Source organism: Heterocephalus glaber, unplaced genomic scaffold (genome assembly GCF_053883595.1).
Source record: "Heterocephalus glaber isolate CG9 unplaced genomic scaffold, H.glaber_assembly_v1.0 deba00001555, whole genome shotgun sequence".
In the NCBI taxonomy this organism is placed as follows: Eukaryota; Metazoa; Chordata; class Mammalia; order Rodentia; family Bathyergidae; genus Heterocephalus; species Heterocephalus glaber.
This window is the reverse complement of record NW_028258346.1, coordinates 5,751,854-5,775,223: the sequence shown is the minus strand read 5'-3', so window position 1 is coordinate 5,775,223 and position 23,370 is coordinate 5,751,854. Positions and strand designations below refer to the sequence as shown.

Sequence of the window (23,370 nt, the reverse complement as noted above, 5' to 3'; positions counted from 1 at the left end):
TTAAAGACCCAATCCAAAAATGGGTATCTGAAGTGAACAGACATTTCTCAGAGAAAGAAGTAGAAGTAGCAAATAAATACATGACAAAATGTTCAACATCACTGGTCATTCGAGAGATGCAAATGAAAACAATGCTGAGATTCCACTTCACTCCAGAAAGAATGGGTGCTATCATGAAATCAACCAATAACAAATGCTGGTGGGGCTGTGGGGAAAGAGGAACCCTGCTTCACTGCTGGTGGGAGTGTAGACTGGTGCAAGCACTGTGGAAATCAGTATGGAGATACCTCAAACAGCTAGGACTGGAAGTCCCATTTGACCCCGCTATTCCCCTGCTGGGGATCTTCCCCAAAGAATTAAAAGAATCATACCACAGTGATATATGTGCACCCATGTTCATAGCAGCACAGTTTGTGATAGCTAAAACTTGGAAACAGCCCAAATGCCCATCAACTGGAGACTGGATAAAGAAAATGTGGTTTTTTTATAACATGGAGTATTAGTCAGCCATAAAAAATGAGAAATTAGAGACATTTATAGCTAAGTGGATGCATATTGAGGCGATACTCCTAAGTGAAATAAATAGGACACACATGTATAAATACCAAATAGTTTTTCTGGTGTGAGAAACTGAAAGTGTAAATAAGGACTAAAATGTATAATAGGTAATGTGAAATAGGAAGAAAAGGGGCAAAGGAGAAGAAAGTGGGAGGGCTAGGGTAAAGGATAGAAGGGAATGGGATTAATATGAGAAAATGGAAAAATAGGACCAAAATCTTTGTAAATAGGGAGGACTGGAGGGGTTGAAGGGAGGGCTGGGCAAGGGTGAAAAATAAGAACCAAGAGAGATTATGTAAAGGTGCAAATTTCCAATGATGAATGTCATTATATTGTATACCTAAAATGTACCGATGGTTAGAATGAATAATCAGTAATGCAAAATAGGAAGAAAAGGTCCAAAGGGATAGGGGTAGTGGGAGGGGCAGGGGAAAGGAAAGAAGGGAAAGGGAAAGGAAAAATGCTGAGAAATGGAAAAAATGGAAATAAAGTCTTTGTAAATACGGAAGGGTGGAGAGGGTGACGGGAGGGCTGGGAATGGGGAAAAAATAAGAACCAAGATGCATTATGTAAAGGTACAATTCCCAATGAGAAATGTAATTGTGTTGTATATCTAAAATATACCAATAAAAGAATTTATTGTAAAAACAAAAAAAGAAACCATAAGTCTCTTTCTTTCCTTCATAATATTGCAACTCATATATTAACTTGAAGATTTTAAGTTTGTAATTGAAGCAGTTAATCAAATTCTTAACTTTTCTTGTTGCTCTTTACCTTTTTTGCCATTTAATAGTGTTAAAAGTTGGAAAATACTATGTGTAAAAATTCATAGTAGACTTTAAAATCATGTTCAATGGGAAAATAATAACATCTTGTATTTTTAGGTCTTATGGAAGTGTTTTTAAAGCAATACATAAAGAATCTGGTCAAGTTGTTGCGATTAAACAAGTACCTGTTGAATCTGATCTTCAGGAAATCATCAAAGAAATTTCCATAATGCAACAGTGTGACAGGTATGAAGAGATTTTATTTCTATGTTCTCATTTTGATAAATTTTATTATTAAAGGATAATAAAATGCATTTTAATCATCTATTTAGTTTTTTTCTTGACTTCCCATTGAGGATAGCTTTCTAGAGTTTTCTTTTGGGTGTACAGCTCTTTGCAAATGTTGTCAGAACAGCACATACCTGTGATCTGCTAGTCACTTCTACCTATTAAGATTCTGTTCTCTCATCTCTCTGTTTCTTCACCAAATTAACTTTGCCTTCTTGCTTCACATCAGATCAGCCCACGCTCCAGTCAGTGCTGTAACTGTGCCATTTGTCCTCCTAACTAGACTACCAGCCCCTCAAGAAGAAAAACAGAATCTTAGTTCTTTTGGTGTTTGTAGATCTAGGCACACAGCAGTTGTTCAGTAAATGCTCATTGAATGAAGTATATTTACATAAAGTATGACTTTAATTAGTTAAAAACATATAATACAGAATGTTAAATGGTACACAGCAACAAAAAATGATTTTCATCTGTAAGTGTGCCCTAAAAATAGGAAAACTGCTTGAAATTTTCTTCACTACATGTTTCTTTATGTTATAACATCAAGCCCATTGTCTATATTCCAGACAGGAAGAAGAAAGTGAAGAGTGGGAAAGAGCTTTCTCAGAAGCCTTGCTTATATCTTTGTTAGAATTATCTAACATGGTGACTTAGAGTTGCTGGCTTAAGGGAAGCTGGATATATTGTCACCACAAATCACATCAGATCCTTGTTAGTAAGAAATCCATCAGATATTTTCTCTCCTAATGGTATATAAAATCTATACAAATGGTCCCAGATTTATGATGGTTTGACTTAGGATTTTTTGACTTCACAATTGTGCACAATTAATATGCATTTAGTAAAAACCACATTTGAATTTTTATCATTTTCTGTGCTGTGGAACAATGCTTTTTTGCTACTGAGCAGCAACAGCGAGCTGTAGTTCTGTCAGCCACATACTTACAAGAGGAAACAACTGGTGCTCTAGTGTAATGGGTTGCTAAGCTGTGATATTTGGTAGGTTAGCTGTGTTAAGTGCTTTTTTTTTGACTTATGTATGGTATTTTTCAACTTAAAAGATTGTTTGGGATGTAATCCTAGTATAAATTAAGGAGCACCTATATATTACAAACTCTTTGGCTAATGAAATGACTGGATAATTTTAGACTAGCTTCATTGGATCTGTTCATTTTTGCTTGGTATATTTATATGTTATATATTTTCTATAAAATCTTGAATAACTTGACATGCAAATAGTAATAGAAAAATTAGTAAATTCCTTATCTCCCAGATCAAAATACATAATTTTGCAAAGGTTTCCCAGACCTTGGTATTAATTTGGTAATTTGATGAGAATCAACTCTACCACTGAGCTATATATCCTCAGCTCTGTATTTAGTTTTTCAACAGCAAAATTGAGAATCATCTTTATTCCTTTTTCTGGTACTTTTGATCACTTTTCCATCTCTTTATTCCTTAAATGAAGGAATCATATTTTTATTTCTTAGAACCCATTACAGTGCCTAACTCTATACTTTTTGTTGAAAGAATGAATGGACAGAATATGCATAAGGAGTAAAGAGAACATTATAGGTTGATGAAACTCTAGGGAAATCAGGTCATTATTCTCATTACAGATTTTAAACTTTTGAGGAAAAGTAAAGAGTCTAAGAGGAAGAAAATATGAATAGAATTCTGGAATTTTTATACCACTTTATAGCAGAGTGCCTTGTCCATATTGGATATTTCTCAAATATTTGTTGAATGAAATAAATGGTGAAACAAATATTGATAAAAATAACTCCCACCTTTTAGATTTTAGCCTCAAATTCATACTGTAAGTGAAGGATTAAAAATTAGATACTTAAAAAGATTCTAAAAGATGCTAAGATCAAGTAAAAGTGGGAAATGACAAATGTGAGCCTTACATGATAGCTACTAATTACTAGCATTAATATAGATATGTTATTGAAAAATGAATATAAAAAGTGATTTGCAAGGAAATTATAATAATTGAAAAATTTCCACACATGACACTAAAATTTTAATTAGAGAAAATGAGATACATATTTCTGGAATTTAAATATCTTTTTAATATATTCAATTTTTTAAATATTTGGTAAATTATTTTGCTTTCTACACTGTATGAGACCAGAGGGAATGTTTTAATGAAATAAATGGTGAAACAAATATTATGACCAGAGAGGTCATAATCATGCTGAGCTGTAATGGGTGAATTAGATTCACTGGGCAAAGAGGAAAGATGATCCTTGTGGTAGGAATAGATCATTTCCAGCTGGCCTGCTTGAAGTGTCACTGAGTACTCCCTGGCTTCTTCCATAACAGCTACTTCCTTGTCTGTTCTGTTTGCTCATGTTTCTGGATCAAAGTCCATTTGAACACTTTCTGAGGGGAGCAAGTTTGAAATATCATTTAGTGGATTAGTGATGAAATTTGACAATTTGTATCAAATTATGTGTATGTCTATCTGATTTTGAGTGAGCCAAAAATTAAATTACTGTGATTGTGATTTATGTTGGAAATAATTTAGGCTTTGTAGAATATTCACATTGCCTTTATAAAAGCACTATTTATATTCTTATGAAGTTGTGAATTGCTAACAAGATTGTAGTAGGATGTTGATTAAAAACTATATAATGAAAATTAGCCATTTCTTTAGTATTTTTATTATCACATGCTCATAGCAGCCCTTTCAAAAATATGTCTTTAGCAATATATAGTTTTGCTAAATGAAATTCAAGTTAATATAAAAAGTCATCATTTTAGCAGTAAAAGTGAACGTTCAAATTTACTTTTTAACAATTGCTAGTTTTTAATTACCCTCTGTAACCTATTTGGCTTTAATGTTTTAATCTTTTATAAAAATTTATTTTAATGAATATTAAGCATGTACTGAATACTACATTTTGGTATAAGTATTTAAGGGAGCCCATCTGCTTTATTGTTCAGAATCTTCAGTGTTTAGCACCTGGTACAGAGTAGGCATTTATTAAATATTTGTTGAATGTGTAAGTCTTAGAATGTTAATGATAGACTAGATTTTTGTAGGTCAGCTTGTTTTGTGCTTTCAAACTGCACTCTGTTCTGAAGAGGTGCTTTTAGGGGTTTTGTCTTAAAACAGTGAAGAATTGAGCAAAATGAGAAACTTCATTACTGCTTTATATATATATATATATATCCCAATAAATTTTATTTGAGTAAAAGGCTTCTGGTGCTAAAGCAAATGTAAAAGCTATTTCATGGGTACAAGTACAGAAAAAACAAACCCAGAGATTTTACATGAATTGTCTAAGATTATGAAGCTAGTTAGTCACTGAGATGATTCTGACTCCAGGGCCATTGCTGGAGAATACAGTGTCTATTAAAGAATCCTCACAGTTCAGTTGCTAAATCTTGGAAGCAGCTTATATGCCCATCAACAGATGAATGGATAAAGAAAAAGTGCTATATACACAGTAGAGTACTACTCAGGCATAAAGAATGATAAATTTGAGTCATTTGTAAGAAAATGGATGCACCTTGAGACTATAATGTTAAGGAAATAAATCAGACCCACAAGCATAACTACTGCATGGTTTCTCTTTTGAGAAACCTAAGGGCCGGGGATTTAGCTCAGTGGTTTCACCGCCTGCTGCACAAGCGCAAGGACCCAAGTTCGATCCCTAGTACCAAAAAAAAACCCCTAAAATATGAATAATTTAAAGAGCAAAATAAAAGATAGTATGAAATAGGGAGATATATCCTTTGCAGATGACAAGGGGATCTAGAGGTGGAGGAACGGGGAAGACAAGAGGAAGTAAAAAGAATTAAGATGTGCTCTGTACATGTGCCAACTCTCCACAAGGAATGTAATCATTATGTTCAGCAAACGTGTGTTAATAAACATAAAAGAAAGATCCTAACACTTCAAAGTTAAGCAGTGCCATGGCATTCCTAGGAGTGGAGGCAAGAGCTGGGCAGCTGTACTTGTGAGTGCTGTGAGCCAGGTAATGTTAATAAAAGTGAATCACAACTGACACAGGCCCTTTCTTTCTGGTGCCTATATCCTAGAGAAGGAACCTCTCCTATCTACACGTAGAGAAGTATATTGTTATGAATCAGGGCACACAATTATTCACTTATTATCTCACTCAACTAATGTGTTTGGAATACCTGCACTGGAGGATAAGCCCTCATGTGCTGCTCAAGTATTGAAGGGGCTTCCAGTGAAGTGGAAGAGATATGGTGAATGGGGAGGCTGGTGGAGCTGTGATAGGGAAAGTATGAGAGTGCACTGTTGAGGATTCGAGGAGAGCTTAAGATTGGATGGTAAGCGCGGAAGAAGCCAAATCACCCAGCTGCAGACAGGCAGGTCTGCCCACACCCTACCGAGGTTTCGAGTCACGCGGAACAGGCCGAGTCACCCCGCTGCAGACAGGCAGATCTGTGCACGCCCTACCAAGGTCCCCAGTCGTATGGAAGACACCGAATCACCCCTCTGCAGAAAGACAGGTCTGCCCATGCCCTACCGAGGTCCCGAGTCACGGGGAAGGCGCCGAATCACCCTGCTGCAGACAGGCAGGTCTGCCCACGCCCTACTGAGGTCCTGAGTCCCATGGAACACGCCAAATCAGCCCGCTGCAGACAGGCAGGTCTGTGCATGCCCTGCTGAGGTCTCGAGTCACGCGGAAGACACCAAATCACCCCTCTGCAGACAGGCAGCCACCTGGTTCCACATTACAAAGATGCAGAGGACACCAGACAACCAGACCAAGGTACTGAGTCCCGCTGCTCCTGGCCCAGAGGTAGAGGCTTCTGAGCCGCCGTGCCACTGCTCCTGGTCCAGAGGAAGGGGCTTCCCGGTCACCATCCCTCCCGCTGCTCCCAGCCCAGAGGAAAGGGCTTTTGGGCCACCTTCTGTCCCACTGCTCCTGGCCCAGAGGAAGGGGCTTCCGGGCCACCATCCCTCCCACCGCTCCTGGCCCAGAGGTAGGGCCTTCTGAGCCGCCGTCCCACTGCTCCTGGTCCAGAGGAAGGGGCTTCCCAGCCACCATCCCTCGCGCTGCTCCCAGCCCACAGGAAAGGGCTTTTGGACCACCATCCCTACTGCTGTTCCCGGCCCCTGACCCACCTCTCCCAGCTCAGAGGAGGTAATCCATGCAGGTGCTAACAGCCCCCTGCCCCAGTCAAAATGAGAAAACACGTAAATAAGTCTCAAAATCAGACTTCCAGATCACCTACAGCAACCCCAAAGGGAAATGAGATGGAACACTCTGATACTCAACCACCTGGACCCACTGAACTGGCAACAAAAGGGGATCTGAAAAAAATGAAATCAGAAAGAATTTCTCAGATAACAGGAGAAATTGTGCCCCTAGTGCAAGACATGATTAATAAATCTAGAGAGGAGCTGAGGAACATGATGGAATCCCAACATAAGAAACAAATGGAATCCATAAAACAGATGCAAATAGATTTTCAGGAGATGAAAAACTCCATTGAAAGTCTACACAGCAGAATGAGCCAATGTGAGGACAGAATTTCAGATATAGAAGATAAGATTGCAAATAGTGAGCAGGAAAAGAAAAATTGCTTCAAAATTATAAGGGAACATGAGAAATCAATCCAGCAGCTGCTAGATGATGCAAAAAAGAATAACATAAGACTGATTGGGCTCAATGAAGAAACAGGAGAGAGTGGAGATGACATAAAAAAACCTCTTCACAGAAATAATGGCAGAAAACTTCCCAAGCAGGGGGAAAGAGCTTGACATACAGATAAGTGAGGCATATAGGCCGGGAAACCCCTTCCTCTGGACCAGGAGCAGTGGAATCGTGGCTCAGAAGCCTCTTCCTCTGGGCCAGGAGCAGCGGGACAGAAGGTGGCCCAAAAGCCCTTTCCTCTGGGCTGGGAGCAGCGGGAGGGATGGTGACCGGGAAGCCCCTTCCTCTGGACCAGGAGCAGTGGCACGGCGGCTCAGAAGCCCCTACCTCTGGGCCGGGAACAGTGGGACTCAGTACCTTGGTCTGGTTGTCTGGTGTCCTCTGCATCTTTGTAATGTGGAACCAGGTGGCTGCCTGTCTGCAGTGGGGTGATTCGGTGTCTTCTGCACGACTCAGGACCTTGGTAGGGTGTGCACAGACCTGCCTGTCTGCAGCGGGCTGATTCGGGGTGTGTTCCCTGTGACTGGGGACCTCGGTGAGGTGTGGGCAGACCTGCCTGTCTGCAGTGGGGTGATTAGGCGTCTTCCGCGCAACTCAGGACCTGAACTAGTGTTTTAAATGAAACACTATATATATATTTATATAATACTGAGCTAGTGTTTCAAATGAATATGTATATATTATATATGAATAAACATATAATCACTGAGCTAGTGTTTTAGATGAAACTCTTACTTTTCATTCCCAGATTTTAATAATCGGTGTGGTGGTTAAGAAACAGATGTTAGAACATTTAAGTAGGTGTACAGTTAGCTAACTTTTTGGCTAGAATGAAGTGTATTAACTTTGGCCTCTGACAGTGCTGCACAGGATAATCTTCTTTAAATGCTAATTTGATTGTCTTATTTCCTTGCATAAGTGCCTTTAGTGGTTCCTTCTTGCCTGAACTGCCTTTCTTTGTTACTAAAGCCTCCCCGTTTTTTCTCTATAGCATTTGTTATTCAGTGAATGATTTTTTGATTAAATTATTTAAAAATGATACATGAATTGATCCATGAATGAATCATTTTGAATCCATAATATCAGTGTTAGTGGAAAAAGACTGAATTACAGTTGCTAGGTCTTGTTACTTAACTGTTAAAAAGTGATGGCTTTAACATTTTGCATATATTCAGTGTACAATTAAAGGGTGGCACACAGGATAAAGCACAGAAGAAAACTTGCTTACTGATTCCCAACTCCCCAGTCTGTCATTACCTAATTATGTGGAATGTGCCTTAAACATATCTCTCGAATTTGTTTTCTTTGCTGTTTCTACTGCACTCATTCGAATCCAATCCACCACCATCTCTCTTTCAAAAATGTATGTTTTGTTATTATTTAGTTATAATGAGGCCAACAGATGAAGAGATTACTGGCAAGGAAAAAATTAAAACATTGTAATAAAAATAATGAAGATATATTGTTAAACTCAACAGATTCCAAAAGAAGAAGACAGGCCATATCACTGGGAGCCAGGAGGCAGAGCAAGCAAAGGGAGAATATGGGCTAGAAGCTTTATTGTGGCTTGTATGGGAAGGAACAGACAAGACAGGCTAAAGCAGTGCTCACAAGAGATTGGCTAATTGGAATAATTTCAGTGAACTCTGGGCCTGAATGTTGTCATTACTTGTTTGATACTGGCTCGAGAGTAATTAGGGCAAGGGCATAATAACTGGAGTGTAAACTGGGTGTATGCGCTCAAGAATGATTGGTTTTCATATGAAAGGCATGCTTCAGTCTAGTTTGTTTGCTAACTAGGAATTAGCTAACCTTAAGAAGGGCGGTCCCTCAGTTTAGCAAGGTTCCATATATTACAGCATTAAAAATGCAGAAAATAAAAAGATACGCTTATTAAAATAATTTCCGGTAACTTTTTAACTTTCTCCCTGTATCCATTCTTGCAGCCATCTTTGGTTTTGAGGCCTTTCATGATCAGGTATCTGCCTTCATCTACAACTCCATTATGCTGTATTTTATTGTATACTCACTTTATTCTAGGAGTATTCATCTCATTTTAGTTTTTCAAACTTGATTTCTTCTTTCTTAGAGTTTTTGTATGGGTAGTTCTTGCTGTATGGTAGCTCTTACTATCTAGCTAACTTCTAGTCAACCTTTACATCTTAGCTTCAGGCCTCCTTGAGGAGGGCTAAATTGGGGCCCACTTGTTCATTTTTTTATCACTTCATTTATTCAGTGCTTAGTTTGTACATATGAGAAGGGAGGTACTGAAGTTAAAGTGGAGAGCAAGATTGGCATGTATCTTTATGGGGCTTTTATTCTTCTTTAGGAGGCAGATAAAAGCTAATGGTAAAATAATTGAAAAATATAATAAGTGTTTTAAAATAAAAAGGGTGTTGATAATAGAGACTGTCAGAGGATGACCAATAAGTAGCCCACCATACACATGTAGACTCTGGGGTTTAAGCGTTTCCTTCTTTTCCAAATCTAGATTTTGGAATTCACAGCTACTAAATGAATGAATGACATTTTATTGTTAAAACTCACCCATGTCTACTTTCAATTTTTTTTTTCACATACTCCATTTCCTTCCAAGTCAGGAGCTACCATGGAATAAGAATGTATTCCACTCCATATGAAGTAGGATTAATATAATTTGAAAAAAAGGTGAATGCAGAAGAAAGTTACAACTAGTTTTCTCATAGCATAGCTCCTTCTGTTCTTACCACTGTTAATAATTATAGTTATTTAAATTTACTTCTAATACCAGTGTATTTCATTCTGGTGTATGCTATATGAAATTCAGAATTGTGTCTGTCTAGTTCACTGCTATGTACTAACCATCTAGTCTGATGCCTGGCCAAAGTAGAGTGATTGAATGAATGTCAAATGATAAAAATTATATTTAGGTGTGTTTCCATAATGTGACTGTTAAGTTCTATTTGCTTACTTTTGTAGATTTAAATTATTTTTTAAACACTTGTTATATTTTATTTTTTCCATTAAGTTTATTGGTACATTTTAGGTATACAATACAGTTACATTCATCATTGGGATCTTGTACCTTCTTTGCATCATCTAGCAGCTGCTGGATTGATTTCTCGTGGTCCCTTACTATTTTTAAGAAATCCCTGTTTTCATGGTCCTTAACTGCAATCCTGTCTTAGATATCTGATATTCTATCTTCAGATTCCCTTAATCTACTGTGCATACTTTCAGTGGAGTTTTTAATCTCCTGAATATCTGTTTGAGTCTGTTTCATGGATTCCATTTCTTTCTTATGTTGGGCGATCATGGTTTCCATTTCTTTCTTATGCTGGGCATTCATGGCTTCTAGCATGTTTCTGAACTCATCTATTTTTTTATTTGTTTCTGTTCTAGAGCCTCTAATCATGTCTTTCACTCTGTTCACCATCTCTGTAGTTATCTGGGAGATTATTTCTGCTTTGAATTTTTCTAGAGCCCATTCATCTGTTTTGTTAATTCCTGTGCTATCAGTTCAGGGTGTCCAGGTGGTTGATTATCAGACTTTTCCACCTCATTTCCCCCAGAATTTACCCTTGGTGGGGTGGAAGTCTGAGTCTGCACCTTGCTTAAATGTTTCTCATTTTTGTTTTTGGTACTGTCCTTGATTTAATTCCTAGGTTGATACTTCGAAATTGCTTATTGTAAGTATCTTTGTTGCTTGTAATTAGAACCCTTATGGAATGATTGCTTCTCAGAGGTGTCTTCCAGATATAGCTGGTCCTTAGGTTTGGAGTTTCTAATGACTCTGAGGCTGTCTCATTTTCATTATACCAGGAAGGACAACTGACTAGATCAATCACAACACCTTAGCCCAAGTGATACAATCAGCAACACCATAGCAAATGGTGTTAGAAAATGACAATTTGTGAAAGTTATTAATCTGTCACCTTTAACTGTGTGAATTAAATCAAAATTGAGGACCAACCCAACATATGTTTATAGTGAATAAACTCTTCAATATAGCAATTTTACCCTTCGGGATAGGGAGTTAGATGGAGTTCGGGAGAGGGATAGATAGGTAGAAGGATAGGAGAAGGTTAGCAGTGAGGCCAGAGGACACAGGTGAGAGAAGGAAAAAGAGAATAAAAGGAAAATAGAGAAGAAATCCGAATTAGGGTCAGAACAGGAACACAAAGGGAGATGAAGAATAATGTGGGACAGAAAGAGAGTGAGTGTGAGAGAGAAAGGAAAGAGAAAAGAAAAAAATTTTTGAAAAGATAGGAAAAAAATTAAAAATAAGAGCAAAAAGCCCCAATAATAATAATTTTGGGAATAAAAAATAAAAATAAAAATGAATGGCCTCGTTCAGGGTATGTCTCTGCTGTCACAATAAACAACGTGGGCAGCAGTATGCAGATATAAGTCAGTGAGTCTCAGCAAGCCAGTAGCAGACCAGTGGGATTCGGGCAGATTTCTGGCTGCAGGTCCCAAGTTGAGCTCCCTCTCCTGTAGAGTTGAGCTCTGTAAGGTTCTACTGCAGGTTCCAGCTGCCCTTCCCCTGAAGATAGACCAGGTTCCGATGGGAGGTGATGATCCCTCCAACTTACCCAGTACGGTGGTGGTCTGGTGTCCCCTTTGTAGTGTGGAACCAGGTGGCAGGTACAGCTAAGAGGCCACAGGTGTGTGTGTGGGGGGTCCTGCAGGCGCCCACGCGGGTAAGTGGATTGCCACCATGGGCGTGGCCAGTGGCGAGGGGTCCTCACCTCCTGGCTGGTCCCCGCCAGTGTGCTTGGTGTGGGCTGGATGGGGCAGGACTCCCGGCGACATGGGACCTCTCTCTCCAGCGCCCCGCCGGTGTGTTTTGCGCAGGCTGGATCTGGGATCTTGTACCTTTACATGATGTATCTTGGTTCTTATTTTTTCCTCATTCCCCTGCTCTCCCTTCACCCCCTCCACCCTTCCCTATTTACAAAGACTTTGTTTCCATTTTTTCCCCTTTTCTCACATTTTTTCTTTTCCTTTCCCGTACCCCTCCTACTTCCCCTACTCCTTTAGAGCTTTTCTTCCTATTTCACAATATTAGTTGTACATTTTGATCCTTATTTACAGTTTTTGTTTCTCACACCAGAGAAACTATCCGGTATTTACACGTGTCCTATTTACTTCATTTAAGAGTATTGCCTCAATATGCATCCACTTAGCTATAAATGTTTCTAGTTTCTCATTCTTTATGGCCGAGTAGTACTCCATTTTATAAAAAAAGCCACATCATCTTTATCAAGTCTCCAGTTGATGGGCAATTAGGCTGTTTCAAATTTTTAGCTATTACAAGCTGTGCCGCTATAAACATGGGTGAGCATATATCACTGTGGTATGATTTTTTAAATTCTTTTGGGAAGATACCCAGCAGAGGAATAGCTGGGTCAAATGGGACTTCTAATCCTAGTTGTTTAAGATATCTCCATATTGATTTCCACAGTGGTTGCAACCAGTCTGCACTCCCGCCAACAGTGGAGAAGGATTCCTTTCTCCCCACAACCCCACCAGCATTTGTTATTGGTTGAATTCTTGGTAGCAGCCATTCTTTGTGGGGTGAGGTGGAATCTCAGTGTTGTTTTCATCTGCATCTCTGGAGTGACCAGTGATGTTGAACATTTTTTCATATGTTTATTTGCTATTTCTACTTCTTTGTCTGAGAAATGTCTGTTCATTTCAGATGGTCATTTTTGAATTGGGTCTTTATATTTGGGGGGGGTTGATTTTTTTTGAGTTCTTTATATATTCTAGATAGTAGACCTTTATCTGAGGAACAACTGGTAAAAATTTTTTCCCACATTGTAGGTTGTCTCTTAGCTCTGTTGGTGGTTTCTCTTGCAGTGCAGAAGCTTTTTAATAAGATGAGATCCCAGTTGTTGATTCTTTGTGCTAGTTCCTGTGCTACTGAGGATTTGTTCATAAAGATTTAAATTATTGAGTCCATATTTTATGATGTAGTATTGAAACATTTTTTTATTTGATTATAGATTAATATGGGCTACAAATTATTTTTTAAGTGTTCTTTTGATTCTTTTTTTTTTTTTCCTGGACACAGGGTCTCACTATGCAATTCAGGCTGGCCTTGAACTCACTGTGTAGTCCAGGCTGGCCTTGAACCTGAAGCGATTGTCCTATCTCAGCTTCCCAAGTGTGGAGATTACAGGCATTCACTGCCACACTTGGCTTTTGACTCACTTCTAAGGGAGTGATATCCTTAATTTTTGTAAGAGTTGCTAATCTTACCCTCAGCATTACTGATTACTTGGTGTATATGGAAAGATAAGATACTATTATATGCTTCTCAGTGAACATAGTCGTGATTTCATTGTTACTTTCAAAATCTGAATGAGAAAGGTAATATTTAAAGGTTTTTTTTCTGAAAGATGTGCAGTCTGTCTTCTGAAATGAAGCTCGACTTTGGATCTGTCTCCATCAACTGTAAAGCTTTGAAAAGACCTATTTTATCAGAACTTGTAGGTGTTAGACTTACCATAGGAGGTTTTGATGCAAAGGCAGGTGTAAGAGCACTCTACATAGGTACTCATACCTCAAAGACATGTATATAAGGAAAGCATTTTTGTGTTCCCTATGATTTGAAATTCTTTTTTTTTCTTTTTTTGAGGCAGAGTCTCTCCATGTAGTTCTGGCTGCCCTTGAACTCACTGTGTAGCCCAGGAAGCCCTCGAACTCATGGTGAGCCTCCTGCCTCAGCCTCCCAAGTACTGGGATTACAGCATGTCATAACCCCCCCAAGCCCCCCGAATGTGCTTTGAAGTTCAGAGTCTGTATGTTAGTTTCATTTGTTTTAAACAAGTGCTTTTGTTAAATGGTTAAAGTGAACATTTAAAATTCCTAATATGTACTTTATATTCCCAACACCCAGAAAAAGCTAAGTATGACTAGAAATGTATAAGATGGGAAATGACAAGAGACATGCGTAAAGAGTTAGCCTTTGAAAGATTTTGAATGTGATATGAAGCATTTTAGACTTTTTCTTTGGATAATGGAGAGCTATTGGAGTTTTTAAAAAAATTTGTATATTAATTGGTACATTTTAGGCATACAATACATTTACATTTATCATTGGGTGTTTGTACCTGAACATGATGTATCTTAGTTCTTACTTTTACCCCATTACCTATGCGCCCTTCGCCCCCTCCACCCTTCCCTATTTACATAGACTTTGTTTCCATTTTTTTTTCTTTCACATAATTTTTCCTTTCCTTTCTTCCCTTTCCCCTTCCCCTCCCGCCACCCCTCCACCTTTGGACCTTTTCCTATTTCAGATTATCAATTATTCGTTTTAATCATTTTCATCCTTATTTACACTTTCAGTTTCTCACACTAGAAATACTATTCAGTATTTACACATGTGTGTCCTATTTATTTCACTTAAGAGTATGGCCTCAATATGCATCCATTTAGCTATAAATGACTCTAGTTTCTCATTCTTTATGGCTGAGTAGTACTCCATTTTATAAAAAAAAAAACACGTCTTCTTTATCCAGTTTCCAGTTGTTGGGCACTCGGGCTGTTTCCAAACCTTAGCTATTACAAACTGTGCCGCTATAAACATAGGTGCACATATATCGCTGTGGTATGATTCTTTTAATTCTTTGGGGAAGATTCCCAGTAGGGGAATAGCTGGGTCAAATGGGACCTCTAGTCCTAGTTCTTTGAGGTATCTCCATACGGATTTCCACAGTGGTTGCACCAGTCTGCACTCCCACCAACAATAAGGGTTCCTTTCTCCCCACCCCACACCAGCATTTGTTATTGGTTGATTTCTTGATAGCAGCCATTCTTTGTGGGGTGAGGTGGAATCTCAGTGTTGTTTTCATCTGCATTTCTCGAATGACCAGTGATGTTGAACATTTTTTCATATATTTATTTGCTGCTTTTACTTGTTTGTCTGAGAAATGTCTGTTCATTTAGGATGCTCATTTTTGAATTGGGTTTTTGAATTTGAGGGGTCTGATTTTTTTCAATTCTTTATATATTCTAGATAGTAGACCTTTGTCTGAGATACAGCTGCTAAAAATTTCTTCCCATATTGTAGGTTGTCTCTTAGCTCTGTTGGTAGTTTCTCTTGCATTGCAGAAGCTTTTTAATAAGATGAGATCCCAGTTGTTGATTCTTTGTGTTAGCTCCCATGCTACTGAAGTTTTGGAGTTTTTTTTTTACATGAGGAGAGCAATGGGATCCACTTATTTTTCTTCTGCTTTAAAAAAGATAACCTGTCAACTGTATGGAGCATAGATTAGAATGGGGGAGAAAACTATGTCAATGGGAAGCAAGTGTATGCAAGAGGTTATGAAGAACAGTAGGAATAAGACAAAATTTAATTCTGGTCCAGTAGCCACCTCTTTAGGCCCTTAAGCTCCATCTAGCCTGCTCTACCTTTGATTTTAAGACTTAGCTGAAATTGTACAGGCTCTACTGGGAGGTCTTCCCTGACAGTCTTCTCTTAACATCCTTTTTTTGATGGCATCTTTATATATGGCATGTATGTAAATGTGTGTGTGTGTGTGTGTATGTGTGTGTAAATACATAATTTTGAAGTTGAGTGGTTATACAGTGGACTCTCAAGTTACAACTGGCCTGACATACAAACAACTTGGGTTAACTAGGTTAATGAAAGACTCATCTGCCTCTTGCTATCTATAGTGTGTACCCAGATAAACATCCAGATCTCAGCTATTGACTTAGTTGTAACCAGCCCTAGGGAACTGATTGAGTTTGTAAGTCAAGGGTCCACTTTATATCCATTATATATTAGTAACAGTATTTTAAAGTTGAGTATTAAATCGCTTCTCGGCCTTTTGGCTAAGATCAAGTGTAAAGTTGAGTATTAATATCTGATTGAATGCAAAATCCTTTAGAAGATTGATATTTAAAACGTTCTCATTAAAGGAAAATATTTTCATTTGTTCCTTATGTTAAATAGTAAGTCCTTTGCCAAAATGAAGCGTTATTTTCCTTGTGAATCACCCAAAACATTTGGGCTTCCTCTGGTTTATAATCCTGTTAAATTTCATCCATGAATTAAAGCCTAATTATACACAGTTGGTGAACTCTAGATACAGACAATTCAATGTACAATGGAAGTTTACTCATTAAGTTTACTTATTGGAACATTATGAAATGTTGAAAATACTTTGTATTGGAACTAAGAAAAAATTTTCTTTGAGTATTAACTAAATGTAATTGTCTCTATTTTTCTCTAGCCCATATGTTGTAAAGTACTATGGCAGTTACTTTAAGAACACAGACCTCTGGATTGTTATGGAGTACTGTGGAGCTGGCTCTGTCTCAGACATAATTAGATTACGAAACAAGACAGTAAGTATTTTAAAATTGTTTTGCTAATCTCATTTCTAAAGATTCCCATTTTAGAGTCTGACTAGGTAGTATTTTGTTACAAAGAAAATACCAGTGTGAAAAAGAAAAGCTTTTAAGCAGTTAAAGGGAACTAGAATGAGGTATGAGAACCAGCCACATATCTGTCTGTGGCAAATTTAAGAATTGTATGATTATTTATTAAAATAACTTTTAGTAAGTCACTGAGGAACTATCATGATACTCTTCTTCATTTGAATCAGTATGTGTGTGTATGTTTTATTAATGTGAGCTCAATAAATTATGGCTAGAATTTTGTATTTAAAGATCATAATATTCCTGGTATTTCCTATTATAATTAACAGCTGGTAAATAATTAAAGCAGTTATATGTTTCTGAATATTTAAAAACAGTTGCGCTGGGTATATGTCACATGCCTGTAATTTCAGCACTTTGGGAGTCTGAGACAGGATTGCAAGTTGGAGCCCAGCTTGGACAACTTAGTGGCTTAGCAAGACCCTGTCTCTAAATAAAAATTAAGAAACGGCCTGGGGGTGTAGCTCAGTGGGAAAGTCTAGGATTCAATCTCCAGTACTACCAAAAACAAAAATAAACAAAAAATTTGTGTTTATTTTTCCAAACGTTGTCCAGATATTTAAAAGTGGTAGAGTTAGATTATTTATGTTTTTATTTTTGTGAAATCAGCGTAGTAAAATGTGTTACTTAATGAAAGCTTTATGGTTATGTTTTAACCTTAAGTAGAAGTGGTACAGTATTTGCAAAATATTTTACTTTAGGCAAGCAGTGCATCTGGTTTATTTGGACAGTTCCTTAGGACTAAAGTGATATGTGAGTGGCCAGGAAGAACAGTGGAATAATTTGTAACTCTCTAGAACAGTAATTCAATTACTATATGACATTATTATATGTTGTCAGACATATTTCAGTACAATACATTCAGAAAAAAATACTTAACTGTTTGAGTCAATTGTGGTTAACCAGAATCATTTTAAAATTTGATTGGGGAAATACATTGTAAATTTATCTTACTAATTTTTTTGTCTGTTAGAGAAAATAAAGTAAATAGGATTTCCTTGTAAAGGAAATGAAACAGAAGTTAAAATAATGCCTGTTTTGACAGAATGGATTAAGTGATCTGTGACATTCTAATTACATATTTTAGAATTTCTATGGTACTTGAATTTATGTAAATAAGATGACTGAAGTGGCAGAACCATGCTTTAATTGAAAGTAATTACACTCCAGTTAGAAAAATATTTTAAATCATTTCAAGGCTAAACTCAATGAATTTGGTGTCTAAGATTATCAAATGTGATAATGAAGTAAAAGTGGGTGAAATGGAAAATTTTAAATATCTTTTTATGTTTTTAAGTGTTAATACCATGTTTTTGAATGCATAGAAAGTCTGATCCAAGTTTATTTCTTGTTGCCAATAATTACAAACTGTGAAAGTATCCTGTAGCTCTTAAAGATAGGTGTGTATGTGATCATTATTCTCAGATATTGCCTTTACCAGTTATCACAGGAAAGATTTTACCCCTTCATATTCTGTGTTAGAAAACAATTTACTAAGCATGTTGGGGAGTTATACATTTGGAATAGTCTAATTGTTGTTGTCACAGAACAGTTGTCCTTAGTTCTGGGCTGGCATGAGAAAAATTAATTATGTATTAAAAAAAGATCCAGACCTGTACAAGAGATTGACGAGGAGCCAAGATTTATTGTTTGTTACCTTGGTGACAACGCCTATAAGGGCTCAAGAACATTAGTATCTTTCTTTTCCATCCTGAGGACATTCCTCATTATTTATCTATGCTCTTAAGAGTACCATTATTGTTAAGGTTAGCAACATAAGGATATATGTCAGATGTGAGGGTGATCTGGCTGGGACAACTGTTGCCCCATTGATCGCGCCAAGGTTGATTTGGCAGATCTGGTTGGCCAGGAGAGTGTCCCCTTCCCCACTCACCACTTTGTGTGTGTCCCTGCCAAAGCTGTGTTCTGGTCGAAGAGGAAGACCACCTCCATATAGGAGGACTGTTTCCTTGGTCAAGGGTATACAAGTAGCTGTGCTCCCCTGCTAGAACCTCCAAATAAGCTTTAAAAAACACCTAGACATTGTAAATATTTTATCATTTTATGGGAGTGTTCACTGGAGTGATAATCTTGATTGAATTTCAGAGGCATGGCTGTTACTGATTGGCTAGCTTTCAAAAGTGTGACTAGTGAAACAGTTGTCATTTATCTATTAAACAGTTGTAAAAGTCACTCTCAAAGTTGTTTTCATGGTAATAAAATAATAAATCTTTTCCTAAGAATGTATGACAACTTCATTTTTAGGGCTTATGTGCTCTTTTGCTTTTTGTTATGTGCTTTGTTCTTTAGTGTGTACATTTTAAATAGTACAAGGAATTGTTACTCTTTTATATTGTCAGTGTTTAGATTTATCCATGTACTGTATTCATTTTATTGCTCTTTATTCCTTTCTACATTACCCAGTTTCCTGTAGAACTTCCATTTAGTGAAGTTTTGGTGACAGTGTCTGATTTTCTTTTGGATGAAAATGTATTTCACTTCATTTTTGAACTATATAATTGCCCTGTAAAGAATTTTAGATTGGCAGTTTCATTTAGTATTTGAAGATGTCATTTTCTAATTATCTAGTTTCCATTGTATTTACTGATAAATATTGCTGTTGCTTTATTGATGGTAATCTATCATAATTTTTTTTCAATTGATATTAAAGAGTTTTACTTTTGGGTAAACTCTTTACTTCGATGTACCTAGTTGTATTGTTTCTTGGTATTTATCCCTGTGGGGTTCTTATTACATCTTGTTTCTGCATCTTGATATTTGTCATCAGTTTTCGAAAACTCAGTTATTATCACTTTAAACAATGTTTTTGGCCCATTCTCTCTCTTGGTTCTTCTGGGCTTCAAATTTAATTTAGTTTTTCTTCTCTCCTTTATGTACTCTTTTGTACTTTTATGTACTTTTTTTCTTCATTCTTCACAATCTTTTTTTTCTGCTGCATCTTCTAGTACACTAGTTCTCTCTTCCTATGTCTGATCTGCTTGTAAATCATCCACTGCATTTTAAATTTTAGTTTAGTTTTTGGATTCATTTAATTATTTTTAAAAGTCTCCAACTCCATACAAAAAATTTTAAATCCTGTCCTTTATTTCATAGAACATATTATAGTCTATAATTTGTCTGAAAATTTCATTTTCTTTTTTTTCATATATTTATTGGTACATTTTAGGTATACAATACATTTACATTTATCATTGGGTGTTTGTACCTGAACATGATGTATCTTGGTTCTTATTTTTTCCCCCATTACCTGTGCGCCCTTCACCCCCACCACCCTTCCCTATTCACATAGACTTTGTTTCCATTTTTTTTTCTTTTCTTATAATTTTTCCTTTCCCTTCTTCCCTTTCCCCTTCCCCTCCTGCCACCCCTACACCTTTGGACCTTTTCTTATTTCAAGTTATCAGTTACTCATTTTAATCATTTTCATCCTTATTTACACTTTCAGTTTCTCACACTAGAGAAACTATTAAGTATTTACATGTGTGTCCTATTTATTTCACTTAAGAGTATGGCTTCATATGCATCCATTTAGCTATAAATGTCTATAGTTTCTCATTCTTTATGGCTGAGTAGTACTCCATTTTATAAAAAAACCACATCTTCTTTATCCAGTTTCCAGTTGATGGGCACTTGGGCTGTTTCCAAGCTTTAGCTATTACAAACTGTGCCGCTATAAACATAGGTGCACATATATCGCTGTGGTATGATTCTTTTAATTCTTTGGGGAAGATTCCCAGTAGGGGAATAGCTGGGTCAAATGGGACCTCTAGTCCTAGTTCTTTGAGGTATCTCCATATTGATCGCCACAGTGGTTACACCAGTCTGCACTCCCACCAACAATGGAAAAGGGTTCCTTTCTCTCCACATCCCGGCCAGCATTTGTTATTGGTTGATTTCTTGATAGCAGCCATTCTTTGTGGGGTGAGGTGGAATCTCAGTGTTGTTTTCATCTGCATTTCTCGAATGACCAGTGATGTTGAACATTTTTTCATATATTTATTTGCTGCTTTTACTTGTTTGTCTGAGAAATGTCTGTTCATTTTGGATGCCCATTTTTTGAAATGGGTCTTTGAATTTGGGGGGGTCTGATTTTTTTCCGCTCTTTATATATTCTAGATAGTAGACCTTTGTCTGAGATACAGCTGCTAAAAATTTCTTCCCACGTTGTAGGTTGTTGAAAATTTCATTTTCTTGATCTTCTGCAGGTCTGTTTCTGTTATTTATTTTGGTTTTCATGTTTATTTGTCTGTGCCTGGTTATCTTTGAAGGAGTGCTAAACATGATATAAAATATGGCTGAGATTATTTGTGCCAAATGATGATGCCTTCTTCTACCGTTCTACTTCTATCTGGTGGCTAGAACTAACAATCCATAGATCCCCTTAATCTAATCAGGGTTACTGACAACTCGAATTTGTGCTTTGATCTCCCATCATAGGATATAGTTCTTTAGTGTTATAGTGTTATGGTTAGCAGGTTTTAATTTCCAGTCTTCGTTCTCTGTCTTATGAGATATTGAAAAGCTTGCTCTGCTGTGATTCTTATTCCATAATTTACAGATACCTTGATAAAAGTGGTTCTTGTTGGTAGGCTTACCTCTTAGGTTTTGTTTCCTCATACCTTGATTCCAGACAAAAGACACAGCTTTTGTATTTTTATTAGTCTTCAAATGGACTTTTGAATATATTTTGTTCAGACATTTTAGTTCTTTTAGCAAGAGAGTGGTCTGAATTATCTAGTATATCATTACCAGAAGTGGAAAGCTTTTCTAACAGAATTTTGTTTTTAACCGTTATGTCTTAAGTCTTGTTGGAATTTACTTTTGTGGGTGATATGAAGAGGGATCTATTTCTTTTTTCTCTGTGTAGAAATCTCATTTCATAATCAAGTATCCCTTTCCAACTGATGTATGAGCCCACTGTATTGAGATCCTCCATATAGATACCTGGCTCTGTTTGGCTTCATTGTCTCAGCTATTTCATTGATTTATTTGTCTGCTTCTGCAAGAGAAATGTACTTTAAATTACATGGCATGTTTGATATCTAGGATACAAGTTACTTTGTCTTTGTTTTTCTTGACTTCCCACATGACTTTTAGACTAAGTTGTCAAATTCCACAAAAAGACTTGCTGGAGTTTTGATTATAATTACATTTAACTTCCTAGATTAATTGGGGTTGATTTTTATTTTGCTGTTCATAATCATCCTATATTTCCTTTTATGTCTTTGAATGTCCTAATAAATCTCCTTGAAAGTTTTGCACATTTTAAATTTAGTTTGTTTCCAGAGGTTTTCGCATTTTTACTATTATGAATGATTTTTAAAATTATATTTTCTAGTTGGTTAATGGTGATATGAGTATTATTTTTATATATTCTTATTATGCATTATTGCTCAGTCCACTTTGCTGTTGGTTACCTTCTGACCCTCTTGCTTGATTTTTGCCAATTAGTCATTTGCTTGTTTACTTTCTGTCCAAGTAGTCTTTTAATTCAGTTAATAAGATCCTATTTTGACTTTTATATTGATTCTTGTCTAATGACCTATTTATTCTTAATCTATTTAGTCATTTTAGGAGCTTTATTCTTGTTCCTGAAATCTATGCTCTGTGTTTGGCATCTGTTGCTTGATGTGTACTTCTTAGATATTACCTGCATCTCCTTTTACTTTGTCATGTGGAATGGCTAATAGAACGACTGAAATGACTTTTCTGGTGATTAAATTTACTAAAATGAATTTATATATGAACTGTGGATATAAAACTTTATTAACAACTTTAATCTTTATACATTTTTTAAAAAGGAAAAACATGATTGAAATCTTCATTTTTGTGATTATCTTGAAATTGTGAATAAAAGCAGTAAAAATACATATTGAGAATAAGGTCAGATCAGTGTTCAGATAAACTCAAGGGTGAATGTTGCTTTGATACAACCTAGTCCTATGTAGATCTGTAACCTTAAACTTAGTTCACGTGATTTTATATGTACTTTAGATCACAGCTATTTTAATAGGAAACTTTTTAAGTGGACTAAATAGATCAGGTTACATGATTAAAAACTTTTCTTTTGAATTTAGACTTTAGATTTTTACATATACCATGTCTCATTCATTATAGAGAAGAAAGAAAATTGGGTGTTGATAGTGGATCTTAAAAAAAAATTTGTATTAAGAGCAATGACTCTTAGAATGCCACCTATGAAATTATGCTTATCTTTGAAAGAAATCTCATTAGGAAAAAATGATTCTTAATTTTAAATTATCAATTCCTTCCTATTTTTGATCATATGTCTCCTTGAAATTTAAAATTTAAATGTACAGGGAAAAAACAAATCCGATGAAGTTGCAGGGCTTTTAAAAAACACTGAAGTAGGGCTGGGGATTTAGCTCAGTGGTTTCGCCGCCTGCTGCGCAACCGAGTTCGATCCCTGGTACCGGGGGTGGGGGGAGACACTGAAGTCAGTATTTTTAGCCTGAAACATAAGCAGTGTTTTGTTTTGTTTTTTTTTAAACAAAACAAAACAAAACAAACACACTGAAGTCAGTATTTTTAGCTTGAAACATAGGCAGTGTTTTTTTTTTTTTTTGGTACCGTGGATCGAACTCTGGTCCTTGTGCTTGCGCAGCAGGCGGCGAAACCACTGAGCGAAATCC

General features: G+C 36.7%; 1 protein-coding gene across 3 annotated transcripts in view; it reads left to right on the top strand.

The window, feature by feature from the left end:
- Stk3 (serine/threonine kinase 3) overlaps positions 1 to 23,370 on the top strand; it is a 319,544-nt gene that overhangs the window by 43,721 nt on the left and 252,453 nt on the right. For all 3 annotated transcript variants that reach the window (XM_021262683.2, XM_004850156.4, XM_087190670.1), the window contains exons 3-4: positions 1,443 to 1,571; positions 16,489 to 16,603. In XM_021262683.2, the coding sequence (XP_021118342.1) occupies positions 1,443 to 1,571; positions 16,489 to 16,603 (244 nt within the window). The remainder of the gene's footprint in view (positions 1 to 1,442; positions 1,572 to 16,488; positions 16,604 to 23,370) is intronic.